The 23342-nt window shown below is 38.1% G+C and overlaps 1 protein-coding gene across 1 annotated transcript in view; it reads left to right on the top strand.

Annotated features, from left to right (window-relative positions):
• jam3b (junctional adhesion molecule 3b) overlaps positions 1 to 19872 on the top strand; it is a 47818-nt gene extending 27946 nt beyond the window's left edge. The window contains exons 2-9 of the mRNA XM_042499969.1: positions 10299 to 10367; positions 10449 to 10562; positions 10647 to 10799; positions 11933 to 12135; positions 13485 to 13584; positions 15184 to 15313; positions 15421 to 15475; positions 17121 to 19872. Coding sequence (XP_042355903.1) covers positions 10299 to 10367; positions 10449 to 10562; positions 10647 to 10799; positions 11933 to 12135; positions 13485 to 13584; positions 15184 to 15313; positions 15421 to 15475; positions 17121 to 17156 — 860 coding nt within the window. The 3' untranslated portion in view covers positions 17157 to 19872. The remainder of the gene's footprint in view (positions 1 to 10298; positions 10368 to 10448; positions 10563 to 10646; positions 10800 to 11932; positions 12136 to 13484; positions 13585 to 15183; positions 15314 to 15420; positions 15476 to 17120) is intronic.
• Positions 19873 to 23342: the final 3470 nt, after the last annotated feature.

Consider the following 23342-nt stretch of genomic DNA (forward strand, 5'->3'; position numbering starts at 1 on the left):
AATTTTATCACCAGAGGAGAAGCTGCAGAACATCATTCAGTGGAAACACAGTCATCTCGCGATTGTGTTTCATCGACATTTCAAAAATATGACTTAAGTTTTAAGTGATATTCTTAAGTTTTGTGCAAATCTGTAATGAAAATGTGCCTAGTGATTATTTCAGTTGTTCTTGTGATTAAAACACTGTAGCATAATTCTCTACACCCCACACAACAATTGGCATGGTTTTATCTTTTGTTTCTTCCGCTTTTCCCTTACAACACTTTGGATATAACCCTTCCCTGACTTGGCTTCATTGTGCTCAGGGCTCACACTGAACTTTGGAGGACTGTGACCAGTAACTTAGGGGTCATGAGTGCACTGCCAAAAATACTCAAATAGTTTGGAGGAGAACACAAACATTTACACCCCTTAGAAGATATTCTACAGAGAAAAAGGAAACATAAGTAAAACCTCACAGGAGACATGGCAATCACATCGTGAATTGTGAAAAGCAGGGCTTTAGCCATCTATTCAGGGTTTCTTAAACTAGCAAGTCATAAAGTCTCTCTGAGGGAATTCAATCACAGGAGTACATGTCATCTTCTGAACTTTACAGACTGCTCTGTTATTTAACTTTACCCACTCCGTCTGATGTCGTGTACACTATAAAAAGATTATATTTGTTTCAATTTATAAAAGTTAGTGTTCGGGCCAACTTAAAGTTTTAAGTTGACTAAATTTAAGACATGGATGTATTATAGAGAAGTCTGGATACAGCCATGGGGGCAGGGCCTCCTATGGGAGCTGCTCAGTGGCGCATGCATGGATGTATTACAGTGAAGTGGATTTAAGAAGACAAGCTGGATCATTACAATATTACCTCAACTTGTCTTCTAAAATTAATTCAACTTCAAGTTCAAAGGCAGTTCAGACAACTCTTTTAAGTTAAAGTTAGTACATACATTACCGCTGACATTTACAGTACTGTTTAAAAGGTCCATAAATAGATGAATAAAAAAATCTAATAGATTAAATCTAAAATTCAATTATTTTTTCACAATTTCACATGAATTTGGACTTTGTTACTGACTTGCTTTTTTATGAATACTTTTCATTTGATTATTCTAAGTGTCATAACTTGTCAAAACTGCAACAACGTTTTGCATTGCTAATGACCTGACTGCTTGCCTGTGTTTTCTTGTTGACTTTGGTAAGCTTTTAATGTGCTGATGATCATGTTTTGTTTTTTTTTTGCCTGTGTAATCAAGATTCATTATTCAGAATTTGTGGAAGGAACGAGCAGCATGAGGTGATGATTTAATGAAAGATGAACTGGTGCGTTCAGTTGAGTCTCCCCCACCATTTACATTTCTCCACCTCACTCCTCGCAGCAATACAGTTGTTTGCTCCCTTGGTTCACTTGTTTACCTTGTTTAAATTGGAAACATGTTGCTGAATACATATCATGGGTATCTAGGCCATGTTATTCATGTAACATTAGCTCCACGCTGTGAATATATAGTATACATGTTATTATATCCATGCACCTGGCTCTACACGTGTGTACAGATGCACATGCTCATTCAGCTTAAGGTGAGATGTCCCTAAAAGGACAGTCCACCCATAAATCAAAACTAGATATTTTTCCTCTTTCCTACAGTACCTTACCTGCAGTGCTATTTATCAATCTAGATTGTTTTGTTGTCCGTTACAGTGTGTTGGAGATACCGGCTGTAGAAATGACTGCCTTCTGTCCAATATAATGGAACTAGATTGCACAAAGTGCCAAAAAAAATACATTTTTAAAAACAGCAATGTCTCTTTCCAGAAATCATGATAAAGTTACTCAAGATAATCTCTCAATAATCAGACCTTATTGTGAGCAGTTTCATGTCTACAGGGCTGCCCTTTGAAAGTCTGAGATTTAAATCATCAGTCAGAGACCCTCAGTGAACTGGGATTGCTTAAAGCAGAGCAGTCGATTTTTTCCTATGCATTATACTTCTGGGGACGTTTTGGTCTCCAGATTTTGCTGTGGAATGAGTGCTCTTGACTTTCACACTACTCTTTGGTACAGGAAGTTGCAGATATGCAGGCAGCAACACAGAGGAGGTGAGAGGAGAGACCTGCTTAGAAGTGGTGAATTTTCAGCTCACAGCAACTTTATACAACACATTTTCTGGCTTTTGTTTGATGTGTAGTGTCTGCAAAAACTATTGCTACACATTTACAACCTTTTGTTAGCACAGTTAGCTTGTTTACTATGACATGAATGCTTCTGTCACACTGAAAGTCCCACTAAGCCTTTCAAACTTTGTATAAAAAACCAAACAAATTGTTGAATATTTGAATTGAACAAATCTGGTATAATTCTGAGTAAGCCCAGGTACAGCCCTACTTTCTATTGAACCACACCCACAACCTGAATTACCACGCAGAAGGAAGTGTGTATCTACTCATGGATGAGAGGCTTGTGCTCATGACAGTGCGAGATGTGAACATTAATGATGTCCTCCTCGGGTGAGCTCTAACATTAGTTTGCTCAGTGGTGCTAAGTGAGCTAGCAGTAAAGGCACACTTCCTTCTGTGTGGTGATATGGTTTGCAGGTGTAGTTTATTAAAAAGAAAATAGTTCCTACATCAAACTGCTCACAACTGCAGTTTTTCCATTTATTTTTATTTTATTTATTTATTTTTTGGTGCTTTAAGCACCACAAGCTGAGTACCATCTAGTTCCGTTATGTTGGAGATATCTGCGGTCGATATCTCCAACACTCTGCAACTCACACCAAAGGTTATCTAGATTGATAGATAGCATGTAGGTATGAAAATATATGTATTTTTGACTTGTGGGTTGACTGTCTCTTTGATAAAGCGCAGAAACTGTGTGACACATACAGTATATTCTCTCATGTTGTCATTTTTATGAACTGTTAACATTTGGAGGACACAGCCTTGGAGATGTCAGAGGTTGATCAGGTGTTTTATTGGGGTGACCGCTCATTTCTGTTGGACTAGGGATGAAATGAATTGCTCAAACTGCTCCTATTGAACACACTGCACATACAGAATCAGTTGAACCCAGCAATTCAATAAGAGAATATTAACAGAAACCTGTTCAGTCATGTAAACAGCACGTTGATTTGCAGAAAAGCAGGCTTGCCTGCAAGGCTGCGTGCAGCTCAAGCAGCACTCAAATACGTGAAGTTTCCAAACAGCCACTGGTTGATAGTAAGTGAAACAGGGTGCTTGTACTTTGATGTGTGAGCTTCCAAAGGGGCGTGGGAATATTCTCCACAGGCACGAGGCAGAGATGCTCCACAGGGAGTAGCACTAGGTTGCTTAATTGAACCTTTCTATTTATGGTAGCGGCCTCACCTCTCTAGATTCAGCAGGCAGCAGTACAGGAAACAAGAGTGCTTTCCCAGGAGGAATAACAGAAAAAAGGAGGGATTCATTACACAGTGCAGGCATCAGGAAATACCCAGCTCCTCTGTGCCTATTGTATTATTCAGTATGTAAAACCTGTGGGCTTTATGAGGGCATTACACTAAGATTACAAACAGAACCCTGCACCCATCATGACCAAGGAGGATTAAAAAAAAAACTTTGGTGCAGATTTTCAGATTGCCAGATCTCACACAGCTGTGACCAAACAAGAAGGAAAAGATAGAGAACAGAGACATGAAATTATTGCCATATGTAGGTCACTGAGCACCTGCATGGTTTAAAAGATAATAATCTACATAACACACATCTTACACACACACGCGCACACACAGTCGAATAAGAGATTTCACAATGCCATAGTATGCAGTTATCATTGGTTTCACTGGTGTAGGAGATGAGGGCAAGACCTTAGAGGCTATTCAAGGAGACACAAACAGGATGAGTATAACATGATCAGGGAAGGATGTGTCAGACAGACTGGAGGAGAGATGGGAAACACTGCTCTCATAACACACACTCAGCACTTCCTGAGCTTTCATCAGGCTCAGATACTTTACTGGACAGTCCAGCTGTTTCTCACCGTTGGCCAGTTTGAAAAACAAGCAAGCTTAGCTGAAATGGTACCCAGAGGAAAGCAGGGGTTTAATTGATTTCTCAAATATTTGGAAAAGGGGAGTCAAAATGTCATGATCACTGCTATCAGCATCACGAAAAAACACTTCTAATGCAGTGTCGTTTTATGTGTTCATCCACGCTTTACTTACTGTCTGTAAATGATTAGGGAGTCAGCCTGCCCTGCCTCAGAGACCGCAAATTATAGGGCTGCTTTAATTATTTTCATCAATCTATTCATCAATTTATATTTAATAACTGACTTTTTCCCCACTTTACACATTACTTAAAACTGAATGTTGAGCTATACAATGACTGTGGTAATATTTAGTGTCTTTAACCCTTTAATACCTAAGCAAATAGGCATGATTTCTTTCAGAAACATCACAAGAGGGCAAAAAGGAACTTAACAAAGTACAGCCTAAAAATAGCACGAAAATGGTAAAAAAGTTAGTCATTTTCTGCAACCGCTTGTCCTTGTAAGGGTCGCGGGGGGGCTGGAGCCAATAGTAAAAAGTTATAAGAAAATTAAAGTTAAAAAACAAAGAAACTGCTAAAAAAAATCCAGTTATTTTTTTCAGTAACATAACTGTAAATATATAATCAAGAGAATATTAGTGTAATTTCCCCCAGTTTTTGATAATATGTACCATCATCCCCAGCTTATTTTCATATAATTTTCTTTTTTGCAGTTTCTTTCACATTTCTTTCCAACCACAAGCTGAGTGTCATCTATTTCCATCATATTGGTGAGACGACAGACATCTCTACAGTTGATATCTCCAAAACTTTACAACTTACACCAAAACAGTCTAGACTGATAGATAGCACCACAGGTATGAGGAAAAATATGTATTTTTGACTTGTTGGTGGACCGTCCCTTTAAGGACATCACACCTTTAGCAGCATGTGAATCTATACACACGTGTAGAGCCAGGCGCATGGATATGAGAACATGCATGCTATATATTGCCTGCATGGAGCTAAATATGAATTTTTGATTTGGGGGTGAATTGTCAGCGTGTTGCTTTTTCATTGCACTGTCCTTTAAATCGAGAATAAGGTAAAAGGGTGACAGTTTAATCAGTGATAATAAATAATAATAATAAACTTTATTTATATAGCACTTTTCAAAACAGTTACAGAGTGCTTTACACATAAAACTGTTAGAAAGATAGAATATAATAAAAATAATACTTGTGATAAGGATGCTAATAACAACAATTACAATAATTATCAATATTGTCAGCGAATTCAATAATTCGAACAAAATAAAATTGTGATAACGATAATTGCAATTACAGCCTGAGAATGCTAAACCAACCCTGAGAAATGTGAGGAACACAATCAGCAAGAATTCAAAGCAAAAGTGAAATACAACAGTTAAATAAAGATAAACGCACCAGAGGAAAAATGAATATGACAATATTACTAACGAACAGTCACTGGAACTTAGCAGTTATATTTTTAGACAAAGAACCAAGGTGAGTCGTAACCAATGATGAGCCTGGGCCAAAAATCATTACTTCAGTTTTATTGAGGTTTAGTTGAAGGAAATTTTGAGCCATCCAGTTTTCAATGTCTCTTATACAGTTATTCAGTAGGTTATCACTGTTAAAATTATTGGGATTAAAAGACAAGTACAATTGGGTGCCATCTGCATATGTGTGGAAATTTATATTGTGTTTTTGAATATGTCCCAGGGGAAGCATGTAGATTGAGAAGAGTGGTCTGAAGACATACCCCTTGGGCACCCCGCAGTTCAGCTTTGCACATGAGGACTGTGAGCTGCCTAAAACCACACTAAAAGATCGGTCATGCAGATATGAATAAAACCAGTTTAAAACTGAACCAGGCCAACCCAGTGTTCCAGTCTGTCCAGTAAAAAAAATAGTCGACAGTATCAAAGGCAGCACTCAAATCTAAAAGAAGTAAAATAGAAGATTTTCCAGCATCAGCAGCAATCAGTAAATCATTAAAAACTTTAAGATGGGCCGTCTCCGTGCTGTGTTTTGCTCTAAAACCTGACTGAAACTTCTCAAAGAGTTTGTTTGTGTTTAAAAAAGCGATAAGTTGTTCAACCACAATTTTTCTGAAACTGGGAAAGAAAAGGCAAATTTGAAATCAGTCTAAAATTTTCCAGGGAGTTTGGGTCTTCATGCATCCTGATGCTGGAAACTCTGTTTACAAAGAAATTTAAAAATTCTGCACATTTCTCGGGAGACGAGTCCGTAAAAACACTTGTAGGAGCTTCTGTGACATGATTGATTACACTGAAAAGAGTCCTTGAGTTGTTTGTGTTTTTATCAGTCATATAGCAAAAATACTTTGCTCTTGCATTTTTTAAATTAAATTTTTTCATACATTCCTTCAAGATGTCAAAGTGAACTGTGAGTTTGGAGGCTTTCCACCTGCGCTCTGCTTTGCAGCAGTCCCTCTTTATGGCACAGATACATATTGGTACATATTGCCTGCTTTTTCTTTTTCAGTGGTGATTTATGGTGTAAAATTTATGTACAGTTCTTATTAAAATCATTTAGGAGCACATCAACATCTTTACAGGGTTCTGCATTAATTGAGGAGTAAGCAAAAGCATCTATGAATTTGGAAGCAGAGCTGGAATTAAAAATACGAGCGCATACATAATTCGGGTTATTTTGTGTTCTGATTGCTTTGGACACAGGAATTAAACATGATGCATTTATGATCAGACAGAGAAAAATCATTGCACAGGAAATTTTTCAATGTGAAACCATGTGTGAGGACCAGGTCAAGAATGTGGCCTTTGCTGTGGGTGGGACCAGTGACCACTCTGCTTAAATTAAACGATTCAACAATATTTAAAAGCTCATTAGCTAAATGATTATTGGGACAACACACATGGATGTTAAAATCTCCAACAAGTAGAACTCGGTCGTAAATTGGCATAATAAAAGAAAGAAGCTCTGAAAACTGATCGGACCTGACACAGATAAAAAGCAATAACCAGTTAATCTTAATTAATCTTATCATAAAGTCACTTCATTTTTAAGATGGTGTCACTTTTAAGGAGTTGGAAAACATCTGTGCCCTCTTGTTCAATATATTCAAAAGTTTATTTTTAGTTTATTACTGTAACATTGTGCAGCATCATATACATTCAGAATTATATCAATAAAGGAATATTCTATTCAATAAAGGAATATTCTATAATGCAAACATTTAATGCTACTTTCCAATTTTTTTTTTTCAGTAAAACAATAATTGTGATGATTTTTTTTCATTCAGAAGTCATTTGAGGTTAGTTCCTCTTGTTTCCCAGCTTGGATTATAATGTAGCTGAAGCTCGGTGCCTGTGTTTCTGAGTGGGGGTTTCATGTGTTTTCCTGGACAGCTGTTTCCACGGCAGACCTCTCCAGCTTTTCATGTCTACGTCAGGCTCACTTAGGCACCTAATCTGCACTAATACTCTCCGAATTAAGGAGGCACACTGGGACAGAGGGTAAACTCCATTAGCTCTGTCAGATTTATCTGAGTGATGCATTTAATGGAAAGTCATGGAACTAAATTAATCACCTGGAATAATTTATTGTCAACTTTGGATTCTATTTCATCACGTCCTATTCTGATATTTTGGACTCCATGCAAACTTGGCCTAGTTAGATTTGGTATGAAGTTACACAGTACATGCTGTAGATTTGCAACTTAAAGCCAGAGGTAAACACTGACATACACAAGCTTTTGTCAGAAACAGCTAAAGCATATTTCTCCATGCTCATGGATGAATAAGGGTTAACTGACAGGGATTCTTATTTTCTGCACTATTCTGTAAACGTGGATTCAGTTATATTTCTACCTTTCGGTGTAAAGAACACATTACCCTTTAGTCACTTTTCATCAGAAGAAGTTTGCAGTAGTACAAGCAGCTCTCAGAAACACTGGAAGTTGAAAAGCCTTCCTGCTCTGCACACAGCTTTAAACTGCCTGGGACTGTGTGCATCTCTGCATGCAGCACTGCGGAGAGAAAACTAAATAGGTGACAGGCTTAGACGGGATTGCTGCTGTTTTGACTGTCACCCTTCTGACAAAGAGTGCAGATTCTTGTCTGTGCTTCTTTGCAGATCTTTGTTGAAGTTCTCCGTTAGAAAAAAAACACTACTTTTTTAGGTTGACACAAACTTTTTCATTTGCTGCTGTAGAGATAAAGTTATTCCTCTTGGGATCAAACTTTGTTGTCTTTGCTGCTTTTGCACAGTACAGAATAAATCAAATGATTTGATGCAAAGTCAAATCAAATATTAATTGAGTAGTAGCATGTAGCTTCAAATTATACTGCAGTATTTTAGGGAAATGGAAGGTCAGTGATTGTCAGCTACAGAGCGGCTCCCTGGAGCCTGAATGTTTGACTTATCTGTAAACTTATTATTTGTCATCATCATATTTGATTTCATGTGAAAAAATTGCATCTCCGGCTTCATGTAGAATTAATCCCAATTAGCACATACATAAGGCATGTAAAAATGATTTACAGTGTCAAAAACATTGTGTCCAATACAAGAATATTAATAAAGTCTGTGCACAAGCTTCAACCTTAAACTTTCCAAGCATCTCCTGAGGGTAGATCTTCTATTGTCAGACATAGGTGTGACCTACTTTTGACCTCCATGCAATGTTATTACTGTCAGCAGCAGCTAAAAACAAGCTGTCGTCTTGTCATGATCTCCAGAAAGACTGTAGGCTAATCAGCTTACCCTGTCTGCTCTAGCAGGTGACCCATAGACACTGCTGGGAATCCACATGGCAGTTGGTGAAGTTTTTTTGAATGAGAGGCTAATTAGTAGAAGACTACAACTATATACTGTGTGCACCATTCAGGATCCCTTTGTGGTCATATTGTGCCTCTGTGGTCGTTGTGCATCCCTTTGGGTTCATTTTGCATCCTGTGGTCATTTTGTTTTACTTTATGGTCATTCTGCATCTTTTTTGTGGCTATTTTGTGTCACTTCGCAGTCATTTTAAATCTCTTGGTCTTAAGTTTGTATCCATAAGTATTCATTCCACATCTCTTTGCAGCCATTTTGCATCCCTCTTTGGTCATTTTGTATCCCTTTGTGGTCTTCATTTTCTTTAATTTTTGTGATCATTCGGTGTTCCTTTGTGGTTATGTTGTGTCACTTTGTGATAACTTGGGATCTCTTTTCAGTTATTTTACACCTCTTTGTGGTCATTTTAAATTTCTTGGGAGTCATTTTGCATCCCTTTGTGGTGATTCGGCATCCCTTTGTGGTTTTCTGTGTCACTTTGTGATCATTTTTTGTCACTTTGTGTTTCTCTTACTTTCCAGAAAGAGATGTTAAGTCCCATTGAGAGGTATCACAGCCTGAGTGGCCTGTGTGCTGTGATCCAGATGTACATGACAGCAGTTATAAATCATTTTGTAATTAACTATAGCTTCTTTCTGAGCCTCAGCCAGGGGCTGGCAGCAAAAATGGACACTGTGCATTCCATAGATTTGTCAGTGAAAGTACAATCAGCACAAATGAGCCTGCATCCAAGAGCCAGAGCATCATTTTATGAAGTGTTCATGAGCTTGTTCTCAGTTCACATTCATGTGGAAGTGACTTTGTGTGTGTTTGTTTGTGGACCACAGGCTCAGGATGATTCAGCAGTGCCCCCTCCCAAGGCCCTAGCCCTCTACCACATACCAACACAGATCTTTCCGGGGTGCTTTTGCACCATTAGTCCCACATAGGCAACATCATCAGGCTCAGAGTGAGAGAGAGAGAAACAGGGACACTGAGCAAGAGAGAGACAGCGAAAGAGAGAGAGAGGAGAGAGAGAGAGGAGAGAGAGAGAGAGAGAGAGAGAGAGAGGAGGAGGGGTGGGAGAAAGAGTAGGGCTCGGCAGGCAGTTGAACTACTGGCATGGTGAGCTTGCCCTGAAAAGGGCACATGCCTCCCTGCGCAATTATCCACTGTGCATAGAAACAGCACCCCCACCCTCAACACACACATACACACACACACACACACACACACACACACAATTGTTTGACCACACAAATAACAACACAACTTAACATTTACCTTCATTTCGATTGTGTCTGAGAAATTTAAGACGAGTGAATTTATAACAAACATCTTCAAGGAGAGTCTTGAAATGAGCACATGATCGGACGTCAGCGGGGAATGTGCATATAGCATGTGATCATCACTGTATCATGAAAATTCATGTTCTGCAGAGTCTCATGTTGCCTCTTGTCTCTTGTTTTGCAGGCTACTATAGCGTGTTAGCAGTGGTCCTGAAAACAAACAACGAGTCGCCATGGACTGATGAGTTTGACAGTAAGAGCTACTGAAGAAAAACTGTTTCTTTCTCATCAGGCTGAAATGAATATAAAATACTTTTTTTTTTCTATCCTGCAGAAATCGAGTTGTCTTGTTTGATTGAGTCCATTTCTACAACCAGCCCTAGAATTGAGTGGAAGAAGATAACAAATGATGGACCAAGTTACGTGTACTTTGACAAGAAGATCTCAGGTAATGTAGAAAATGCACAAACTTTCTATTCTCGTTTTGTGCACCTTTATCGCTGACACTGTGGAACCTGTTTTCCTCTGACAGGCGACCTGGAGAACAGAGCGGTGATCAGAGAACCTGCCACATTACTGATCACCAACGCCACAAGATCAGACACAGCCAAATACCGCTGTGAGGTCACCGCCGCTGATGACCAGAAGTCATTTGATGAGATTGTGATTGACCTTGTTGTAAGAGGTACTTTCAAAAATATGAGCAAGACATCTGAAAATATGATAAAGATTCTTCTAAAAGCTGAAAACCAGCCATTATCGTGGCCTTCAAGAGAGACATTGGGCTTAGTGATTCACACTTTAGATGCTGTAAGATGAAACCGTGTTGTAGGTCGCACCAACCCTTTGGCATACATACGAGGATGTGTTATGACCAGACCTGCCCAGCTGCAAAGGCGTGTTCTGGGCTATAAGAGGAAACCTCTGAAACTGCATCTGCTTGGAATCGCAGTGCTAAAGAAAGCAAGCGCTGCGTGTTTTGGTGGCGTTTTTTGGCACGGGACGAAAATCATGTACCCGTCCGCTCCTGTCAATGCTTTCAGTCCAGTGAACCATAAGTGGTCAGGGTGACACTGTTTTTTTTTAAAGCATCAGAGTCAATCATAGACCAAGCAGCATCATGAAAGAATGTGTCCATTTGTTTATCGCTGTGATGCTGACACAAGCAGGGTTCACAGGGTTTATAAAGTCTTAAAAGGTATTACATTCATCAATCTATAAATAAGGCCTTTATTGACATTAAAATGTCTTAAATCAATCTCTCAAAAGTCTTAAAAAGGCTAAAACATGTGGCCTTTAAGAATCAGTTTTTTTTCTGATGTTACATCAGAAAATCTCAAAACAATTGGTAGTATCTTTTTTTATATATATAATTTACCAATTTTAATGGCACGCAGATCAGAATAGAGGAACCAACACTACACACATAATACACATTTACAACATTCAAGATATCCATACTTATATGATAATATATGGTCATTGTTTTCCACGTGTTCCACTCTCGAAAGTTTTAAAATTTTAGGTAGACTAGGTAGGTAATTTTAGGTAGACCATCTAACTTTTTAACTTGACCAGAACAGTCATATTTTATGCTGAAGTAAAAAAAAAAAAAAGTTGTCTCTATACCAAATTAAATTTTTTTCTTTAATTTGGGTTATTGTAAAAAAAGGTCTTAAATTCAATTCCAAGTGGCTTTAAAAAGGTCGTCAATCTAACTTAAGGTGTAGGAGCCCTGACATCATAACACATGTGAGGTGTCAAGCTTCCCATGAAGACTGCGTATAGTGATGATGATCATGTTTTCTCTCACTACAGTAAAGCCAGTGGTGCCAAAATGCAGTGTCCCAAAATCAGTGCCTTTTGGGAAGTCAGCTGAGCTGAGCTGTGTGGAGGAGGAGGGCTTTCCCAAGTCTCAGTACCAATGGTTCAAGAACAGGGAGGAGATTCCTGATGACCCAAAGACCAGCCTCAAGTTCTTCAACTCCTCATACACGCTTAACGCAGAGACAGGGACACTGGTGAGTCTGTGTGTGTGTGTGTGTGTGTGCGCGCGCGCGCATGTGCGTGCATGCATATGTTTGGACAAGGACACGCATGAGTGGCAAGGGCGGGGCAGCAGGGACGGTGGCCTGATGCCCAGGGGTGGGGGCAGATATTTTGGGGAGACAGTTGATGGTGCGAGAGGGCTTAAGCCACGAGGGGAATCCACTGTCCTCGTTTGCACATTCCTCAATTCTCGCCTGCTTCCCAGCACGGCTCGATCCGCTTGCCGGCTTGCCTCCAACACTGCCGTCAACCTTCACGCTGGCCTCCAAGATGTGACGCACCAAAGCACGCTGCTGTTTGTCTCTGGTGAAATTCTTTTGCAAGTGTTCCTACAGACGGTTGAAGTTTGCAGTCCCAGCTATGAATCAGTAAGATTTGAAGGATGTTTCTTGTAATTAACTTATCTCATTTTGACTGTTATTTTTAGACCCTTCACAGAAACACGCTTATCGCTCCTCTGCTACTCCCATATGAAGAAGTATTCCTCACCAACCAATTTAGAAATCTATTATTATTTTTGCATTAGATTAGATTACATTCTTTTTCCAGGAAAGCGTTCTTATTTTTTGGAACCTTGAAGAAAACAGAAAATTTCTTGTTTATTATTTAATTGACATTTTTACTGTAAGAGACCACGACTTTATGGTTTGCATTTTTCTACATAGTATTATTTTGCTAAAATAATAATTACATGTTTTTGCTTGAGCTTGAAAAATTTGTTTTAAAATAATGAAATAAGATAAAGATTACAATAAAAAAGCTAAACAATAACCAAAAAGCCCTAAAAAAAAAATCTTGAAAAAAACAACTAAACATTCACATAACTGTGCATGATCACAAAATAGAAGAGGGGAAAAAAAGAAAAAGGAAATATATAATACAAAGCATTTCTGATCAAACATGAGTTTGGCTGTCATTACACAGAGCAGCGGACTGCCCAGTTTTATCTGTTTCTCCAAGGCTAATGTAATGCAGCACCATGAGCTTTTATTATACATTGCCTTCGCTGACAGCAGCACAAAGGGGTTCATTTTATAAAGCGTGTAAAGTGAAGCTGCATGTGAACACCTCCTCCTTCACTGAATCCCGGAGGATTTGATCTGATATAAATAAAGAACTCTGATCACTGAGCTGGTTCATTGTTTATAATTTTATCAGAAACAGACAGAAGTTGATCAAATTCTGTATCATCCTTATATTGATCACAATCCACTATGTTCTAAAAGCCTCTATAAACAAGCTCTGACTGAACAGACACGGACATGGTGAGAGTGACGGCTTTATATTAATCAGATTTATGTGTGTGATTTCTCGGATGCAGAAGTTCATCGCAGTCAGAAAAGAAGATGCGGGCGATTACTACTGCCGAGCAAAGAACGATGCAGGATACTCTGAGTGTCCACCCCAGAAGATGGAAGTCTGTAAGTGTGTCACACAATATGAGGCCTCAGAGACACGTTGATGTTTTGTCATTTAACCCTTAGGGCACGCTTTAATATTACACTCACTCGGATTGCTCTGCGCAGAAAATGCGCTTTTAGAAATCAAGCTTTAAGAATATCATACATATGATTTTCTGCTTTGACATGTCAATGATCAGCAGCAACATTGATTTTTGTACATTATTATTTTTTGTTCACTGCTCTGCACATAAAATGTACTTTTTATAATCAGGCTATAAAAAATATCAAATATTCATTAATTTTCAGAATTTTAACACTTTAAAAGCCAGGTTTTTGTCATGATGCCACCATTTTTTCAAAGGATTTTTTTTTTTTTAAATATACTACATGCAAAGTATTTTTATTTGCTGATGACAGCCTGGGAAATGTTTAGGAAATGATTAGCAGCACCATTGATTGTGACAGTGCACCTAGTGGAAATAGCATAAATTTTCATCATATGGCAAATATGTTAAAAATGATCATCATGTGGAAAATAGTAAAAAGGACAAATTCCAAGGCAAAACTCCAAAATGACACCCAGAAATAATACAGTGCATGTTTGTATGCTTTGATGGCTATGGGATCAAAAATTTCAGTTTGAATGGGTTTCAATGGTGCATTTTTTTCGCACTTAACAGTATAAATGTAACAATTTAGTTTCCACGGTGTATCCAGGTTCCACGGAAAACTCCAGGTTAAACAGAAATACACAATCTTGCCAATGAATGCTATATGCATGAACACAGCCAAAATTATCAAAAAATGAAGAATGAAATGCACCAAACAGTCTCTAGTGTGGCATCAAGCAGTGATTATTACAGACTGCTACCAGCTAAAACTTCTCCTGGTTAGAATTCCTTCAGTGTTGATTGTTTAGGAGGTTTTTAAGGGGAGCCTAACTATCTACAAAGGTCTCCTCTCTAAAACAAACCAGCCTAATACCTGAAACTCATAAAAACACTGAATAATGCAGCTTCATGTTATACCAAGCAGTGTTTCTCCATAACTGTTCAGCATATCACAGACGGGCTCCTAGCTCAACACCTGTCTGATCCAGATGTTTAATCTGTTTTTACACAGAGGTCTCTTCTTCTCCAAAACGGACCGTTCTGGTGATTTAAACCAATAAAAATACTGAAAGCAGTTTTTTAGGTTAGAAAATCAGCGGATTATTCTACGCTGCAAACTACAGTGGCCAACGCAAAAACAAACATGAATGTCCTTATGTAGAGACAGTGGTTTGTCCATTTTGGGCTATGGTGGAGACATGGTGGTGAAACATGGCGATCTCTGTAGACTCTGTAATCTGTAAACAGCTCATTCTAAGGTAATAAAAACACAATGATTCTTATCTTCAGCGGATTTTACACTAAAGAAAACAGACTTTTATATCATATTCCATTTCTGCCAGTATGTCCCTCTAAATCCGACACACTGGAGCTTAAATTTGATCATCACGATTACTATCTCTCTGTCTCTCCGTGCATAGAGGTATTTAGTTATGTATACTTACTTAATTTGAAGATTAACCAAAAATCAACGCTTAAATTTTCTATTCTCACTTGAACTCCACAGATGACATTGACGTTGTGGGGATTATACTGGGAGTGCTGGTGGTGGTCGTGGTGCTCTTATGTATAACAGCGGGGATCTGCTGTGCATACAAGAGAGGCTACTTCTCCAGCCAAAAACAGACGGGGAACAAGTAAGACATCAGACGTCCTCCATTTCATATGATCGGCAAATACTCTCATTCCTGTCCAACCAGCAACATGTCATTCAAACAACCATCGTGTGCTCTGTGTCTTCTAGTTACAAAGTCCCAGCTAAAGGAGACGGAGTGGACTACGTCAGGACGGAGGACGAGGTGTGTAGAAGAGAATGTAATTCAGTTTAAAACTGGTGAAGGACACTTCTCTTATTGTTTGATGTTAAATCAGTCTAAAAACTGTAATATAAGGTGGGGAGACAGAATTAGAATGATAAGGTTGTTAGCCAGAGTCACAGATTTTTTTTATTATATTACATTTGATTTATTTATTTATTTTTACAGCCTACACAGCAGTTTGTAGCATGTCAGTCAAAGGAGCATTTATTAACTCTAAGGTTGGTTCAAGGTGCTTTAGTTTCTGGAAGTACTTGAATTTGGCACTCAAAAGCACTGAAATACCTTGAAAATCAAACATTTTTTGACTTGGTCCTTGAAAAATGTCCTTTAAAAAGTAGGAGAGCAGAATGATTAATTCTTTTGAAACATATTTGAAAAATGTTTTAAATCAGAAAGCAGAGAATGGCTGTTCTTGCAATTATTTTTTCAATGCCATATGTGAGGTACGAGATGCGTCCTGCTCTGCGCTCTGTATATTTCCTGCTTTGTTTTCCTTTGCCAGTCAGATGCCTTAACTTCATAAAAATAACCAGTTAATTTGAAAAAAAATAAAAACCTTACTTTTAGGCCTGGTAGCATGTGTTTGCTCCCTAATGAATGCACACAATTCTGTTGGAACAGAAGTTTATAGAGAAAACAGTTTCAGCCTTAAAAATCAAAATGAGTGCTTGAAAAAGTAATTGAAAGTCCTTTAATTTAACCTGTCCTTGTCTGTGCGAACACACAGACGGACAATTTCAGCATTATTTTATTGGACGCATCATTTTATTTCCTTGTGTTTATGTTCCTTGTTTCCTTTTATGCAAAGCCCTCTGGAAAGCCTGTCATTGAATATTTCTCTTGATGTTTATTATGAATGTAACAACCCTTTAACTGCTGATGATTTATCAGCCTAATGAAGATATTCTTCTATCTGTCTTTGTGCATACACACAGTTTTAGTGTAAAACTACACTGAGGTTTAGACTATTGCTCATCACCTACTGTGCTGTATGTGAAATAAAGAAAAGTCAAGCCATCACAAATTCACATTTTACACAGCAGTACAGTCTCTCCCAAAATACAATCAGAATATATATTTAAGGCTTTACGGCTCAGAATAATGGCAGTCAAATCAGATTTGGCTCTTCAAGAAAAATTTTTGCAGATTCTTTTTTTTTTCATATACCATATGTATACCAAATTAGTTCTGGTTCTTGAAGTGGTTCTGTTCAGGATTCTTGGAACCTTGGTGTGAAGCCAGAGACTGTATCATAATAAGTTGCTGTGAGCTGTAAATTCACCACTTCTCAGCAGAAGGCAGATGATAACGTTTTCTCAGAGCCTTATGGTGCAAAGTCTCTCCTCTGCTGCTGCAGGGTGTCTGCATCTGCCTGTACCAAAGAGCAGCATGAGAGTGGTGAGCGCTTACTCCGCAGAAGAAAAATAAACTGCTTGACATGAAGCTGCAGTAGCTCAGTAACCTGAGGTCTCCCACTGATGATTTGAATGTCCGACTTTCAGGGGGCAGCCCTTTATATATTTATTTAAATGTGGGACAAAAGTAAAAGGATAATATCTGTATCACTGTTGAAACGCTTGTGTAATATGAATTGTTAAAGCTTACTCCTGTGTGTCGTCTGCAGGGGGATTTCCGACACAAGTCGTCATTTGTGATCTGAGGAGCAAGCGGACGATGAGGAGCACTGTGCTGAGTGAAAGACGTGACATGTGGGACGGCCTCCACGCTGTCTGACCACGGAGCTGCCACAGTTCATGCTTGGAGCTCTCAGCATGACTGAAATCCAACTACTCAAGTTTGCCAAAGGTGACAAGATTTTACAGGACAACAACATGTCAAACACATGTAGGGACTGACATTCATCCTTCTATCACCCACAACTGAATTCTTTTGCTAAATTATGGAGTTGTTCTTTACAGTTATTGCATGGTTTGAAACACCAACCGAGGTGAGAAAATGAAACCTTTCTTTCTTCTGCCAGGTAGAAAAGGAGGCGTCTCTGTCCTCCACAGTCAGTCTATCATGACACCTTTCTACTGTTGCTTCAAACCTTTTGTCATTTGTATAACATTTCTTTTCTACTGTTGAAATTTGTCAGACTATTTTTGATGGAATATATTTTAAAATGCCTATAGATAAAGGTTTACTTTTTTAAATATTTGTAAAATACTAACATGTGTTGTTTTTTATTTGGTTGTGGATAAAAAGATGTAACACTTTAACCACTTTGCATCGAGCTGTAAGCATTTACACCTTGCAATCGGAAGAAAGAAATGAAAAACGACTTGTATCAGCATATCAAGACGTGCTTCTTGATCAGCGGTCTTACATATTTAATTTTTTCCGCTGGGGGCGCCCGCGTTTCTGTTTGTGAGAGACTTCCATGTTGATGTTTGTAGATAGTCTTAGTACGAGGCTTTGAAGAGTGCCAGTCAAATGCTGTGAAACACTGCACACAATCAGTGCTGCATTCTCTTGATTTTAAGTGTCCTTCTATGCTTGCTGTTCATCTTGTATATATTGAATTTACTGTCCGGGATAGAGTGTTGCTGTCAGATGTACGTTCAGTATTACACTATAACAATGATAATATTAATATTAATAATAATACAGGGTTTGTAAGTTAACCTTCCAGACCCAGACAGAACTAGAGGAAACTTCACATGGAAGGTTGTAATACTCAGCATGGTACTTTGACATCTGACTGTGTGAATGCCTCAGTTTGAGTAGTTAATAGAAACAAATTGGATGAGCTGATCCAGAGAACAAAGACTCTGTCACTGTGAGTGACAGCTCAGGACTTTGTTATTTTAACCCTGACTTACAATTACGAAAGGTATCAGCAACATCAGTGAAATGCCCAAACTCTACACTGCCTATTAGTCAGGTTAAGCACATTAAAGAGATAATTCTATTTTTTAGGTGCGTTTGTATGAGGTACTCATCAATAGTCAGTATATTACATACAGTAGCTGTCAGCTGGCACACTCCTAATTTGGAGAAACAGCCTGAAGTCTGACACGGAAGCTAAGCAATATACTGCTGTGGAGGGGTCAGCAATAAAATGTATTTTAGCTTCTTAAAAAATTCATCCAAATCAGTTTAAGTATATGCCATATTGAGAGTACTTTTACTGCTTTACCTTAATGTCAGACTGTGATTTCTGCTGTTATATCGCTCTCTTGAAAGCCAGACTCCACTGAGAAAAACAGTGATTTGACATCACTGAACACAGGAGCTGCTGCTCTACTGCTGCCTTGATTGGTTGGTTGGTTAGTTCGTATTATAATGTGACTTCGGCGTTAAAAAGGGTTAGTTCAGATTCACCAAAGTCACACAATAACAAAAACGAATTAACTGATCAATGCAGCAGTGTGTTCAGTGAGTTAAAATGTTTTTCTCAATGGAGTCTGGCGGCTTTGATGAAAGCATAGATGGGAATTGAGCCTGTAAATGGCTTCCCCGTCAGAATAGGCTGTCTGACAGAAAGGTGAAGCCATGAAATCCTCTCAATATAGTATACATTTAAACTGATATAAAAAATTTATGTGGGATTTTTTTTAAGTGGCTAAAACACATGTCTGTGATCCTCCACAGCAGAATATTGCTCAGCGTCTGTGTCAGACTGTACTTGGTTACTTGGTTACTGTGTGTAATACCCTGCCTGTAGAGAAGAACACAATACAACTCCACTTAAAAAAAAACTATCCCTTTAAATGCACTAATTATTCTTTGATATGACTCCAGGTTGACATTTGCTGATATCCAATCTGTTTGCAAACTATTTTTGCTAATATTTGTGCTCATTAGAGAGTAGAGCTCATTTAACATTTCTAACCTTTAGATGTGACTAAGTGTTTTAGCTGGAAGAGAGATCATGTTTGGTTTGAGTGAAGCTCATATTGTTGTCACTCCTCTCAGCCAAGCTGAAGGCAGACGGAGCTGAGCCGACGCTGCAGTGTGACGTTGATGAACAGCCGGGGTCTGGAGGGTTAACAGGTGTACTGATTGTATATAGATATTTGTATTTTCTCTCTCTTTCTCTCAAGATTATGTTAAGTGGTGAAAAAATGTAAAGATGTCCTATTTGAGGCAATATGAAACTCTTTCCATTTGTAAGACTGAGAAAAGGTAACATTTTATCAGCTCATACATAACACATGGTGAACGAGAGCTTCTGAGCAGCAGCATGGCAGATTCAGGTTCAGGCTCTGTGTCAGTTCTCACAGCCAGCAGCTCACTGTTTCACTGTTCTGTTAGTTTTGGCTCCTTCTCGTCATCTTTCTGAGCTCCGACCGGATCAAACAATCACACACCTGATGTGGATCAGAACTTCCATGCAGCTCAGATGAAGCGCTTGTTCAGCTGTTATGAATGTTTTGGAAATTGCAAAGTGTGGTAAAATGTTAACCAAGTATCAGTCATGGTAGAGACGATCTGCCCAACATTTGCACAGAGAAGAAGAAACACTGCTTAGTCTTTCTCCAGGTTGCTTTAACCCTTTGAAATCTGGATCGACATCACTTTTCTTGTGCTGCGTACAGACGCCTTTCACAAGTGTTTAAACTTAGCACCCTCTCTTTGATTTTCTCTCAAAAACATGGCAAAAAGGCAATGAGCAACTTGGCAAGAAATGTTTTGTATATTATAAGCAATTAGTAGATTTAGAATATTACTTTTGATTTGAAAAAGTTTAGGAACAATGTCCAGAGCTTCATTAAAATTATTTTTACAGAATCATCATAATTTTTATTATATATATATTATTTTTTAAGCCTTTTTGTCTCTCTTTTTCTTTTTCTAGCTTTGTTTGTTTGTTTGTTTTGTGTGCTTATTTTCAGGCAATTTTCTTGTACTTTTTACTAATTTCTTCCTCATTTCTGGGTCATTTCTTCTTAAGTCACTTATTGCCATCCTCCCATGTTTTTGAAAGAAATCAAGCCAGCACAAGGTACAAGGTAGATTTATTTGTCATTTTTCTTAAACATGGTTTAGGAAGAAACCCAGTTTTCTTGGGTTTGAAAGGGTTAACGAACAAAGAGGAAACATTCAGTGTGCTATTAACCCAATCAAGTTCATCCTGTTCCAGGTAACATGATCCGGTGAGGTACAAGTCACAGATGCGTACAGTTCCCCTCCTCATTTGTACAAATTTCATTCCTCTTAAGTGCCTTGAGCCTTTGCAGCAGTCCAGTTCCTGTGCGGCCGTGCTCTCTCCAGTTGTGCATTGCTCTGATACTGTCAGAGGCCTCATGTTTTGCTTTCATTTCACCACAAACACGGCGTTTGAGAGGAATGATGTCACCGCAAATCACCAGTTCCCTTCTTTACATACGTATCTGCAAATGTGTAAATAGCTTTTTTCATAGATTTGAAGGTGTAGACATGTTGAAGTAGAAATAGAAATATATTAGTGCCTAAATATAGTGGGAATTATTTTTGGTAAAGACACATAGCACTATTAGGCAAAAGAAAAAGACGGATCCCCAATGCAGGGAGGTTTATATACAGTCTGAGCTCTGCTTTATAACACAATTCAAAAGACGCACTGAGCTATGTTTTTCATTTAGAACCCCGACAGCCGGGGGAATTAGATTCTGAAACCCACCACTGCTCCACTGCTGTCAGCTATGAACACAATGTTCAAACCAGGAGTGGACTCAGTATTCATGAAGGTGCCATGCAGCTGGAATGGAGCTCTATAGAATGATACAGGCCATGTGAGCGTTTTATAAAGCAGAGTTCATGCAAAGTGTCAGACTCAACAACAAACAGGAGCTACATTTAGTCCACAGACGGTCCTCAACAGTCTGTCTGAAGTCTGCTGGATGCTTGTGCACTGTCAAATCTGAATTTGATCTTGCTTTTAATAAAAATTGAAAAAAAAAAAACGATTGCCTTGGAAAATGAAAGGAAAAATAGCTATGAATTTTAATATATGTTTACTTTAAGTTTAAAGCTTAAAAATTACTTATATTTGCTTAATTTTGTGAGGTTTTTGCAACTGAAAAAGTCTTGAAAAGTTCAATTAAATCAATCTTTCTAAGTTTGAGCTACTTCAGTAAACCAAGTTTACTGTGCTATATATCTGTATTCTGCTGGTTACAAACTAGTCAGTCATAGTTGCATTTTCTTCAACATGTTAACAAAACAGAACTTGCAGATCTTCTAACTTCATTATTGGCTAAATCCTCTTTGTGATGATCAAGTTAAGTCAGACAAATGTAGTTTACTGAAGTTGCTAACACTTAGAAATGACAACATCATTTCACCTGTCATTTTTAAGCTGCAACAACTTCACAATAATAAGTAAATACAGCTAAATTTCAAGTAAACTTAATTAAATGTAATGTAAGCATATATTAAAAATTAATATATATTCACTTTACTTTTTCAAAGCATTCAATTTTTAAGATTATTTGAAGTTAAATCAACATATGTTACAGTGTAATGCAGCGGTGACAGAGATTATGTTCACATGACAGTGAGAGTTAACAGTGTGTGTTCTGTGTTTGGGAAAAAGTGAAGCCAGCTCACCTCTTTCTCTGCTGTGGGCTGGCAGCGCTCCACAAATCCAGCGCTGTAACACTGTTAGATGCTGACGAGGTGCAACATGGAAGAAAACGTGATTTTCTAAACCAAACTCACAAACAGTAGAATGTCCATTTGGGGGCTGCTGGGGTTGTTTTTGTTCATTTTAGAACCACTCTATTTGTGATTATTAAAACTCACTTCAAATATTACTGGAGACATTTGTGTTTTCTTTTTTGCTGTGCTGTGTGTGTGTGTGTGTGTGTGTGTGTGTGTGTGTGTAAGTGTAGCAGTAGAAGTAGTAGTAGTGTAGTAAGGACTCAGCATCTGCGTTGCCAGTCTTGTCATTTCATAATTTCTCTGCTATTTCCAATCCTCCTCGACTGCTCCAGAATGTCCCGCTGTTCGGGGAAATCCTATTCAGTATGAAAGTCCATCAAATATCCCACTGACAGCATCTTTGTTGATCTAAAGCCATAATCTATTAGTGGAGTTAAGCCATTTCCGCTCTCTACGCTGAAAACAGCTTTCTTGTTCCTCTGTGGTCACTGTGCCAACTGGCAGTGAGTTCCTGGATAAAGAGCCTTTGAAACAAACAGCTCAGCGAGGTCATATATTGTAGTTTGGAGCAGAGCCAACACACTCTTTTATTTCATACACAGGAACATCCACTAAAGCTTGGGACACCTATTTCTTTCTTCTTCTTTTTTTTGAACAATTTAAAATACACAAAATGACAAAGAAAACATAATATTTAGTGAGAGAAACAGAAAACCCAGTGGGTCTGTTAAAGCCTCCACCATAAAGTGTTAAAGTTTCACAGTATTAAAGGGAATGCAAACATTAACATACAGGAGATAATATGACAGCGTAAAAGTGATGGCAAGCTAATTTCAAAAATATATACTACGGCATAAAGTGCAGTAAAAAAAAATAATCCAAAAATTATTTTAACAATAATTTAATAAATAATTAAATTACATTAAATTAAAATAAATAACAACAGGAAAGTATCTTGGGGAAAATGCTTTAAAATTATGATGTACATTTTTTTTATTTATTTTTTTTTTTATTATTTTTTTATTTAAACAATATTTATGTATGTATGTGTGTGTGTGTGTGTGTGTGTGTGTGTGTATGTACATATATATACATACACATACATTTCCAACCAAGTTGCACATTGCCTTTTTCCCATGTTTTTGAGAGAAATCACAGCCTTTGTTCAGGGTTCAAAGATTTAAATCTTTGTGAGGGCACCTGAAAGCAGCAAAGAAAAAGGTTGTCACTCCAACTTTCAAGGGGTTAAAAGCAG

The sequence above is a fragment of the Plectropomus leopardus genome, chromosome 13 (genome assembly GCF_008729295.1).
Source record: "Plectropomus leopardus isolate mb chromosome 13, YSFRI_Pleo_2.0, whole genome shotgun sequence".
Taxonomy (NCBI): Eukaryota; Metazoa; Chordata; class Actinopteri; order Perciformes; family Serranidae; genus Plectropomus; species Plectropomus leopardus.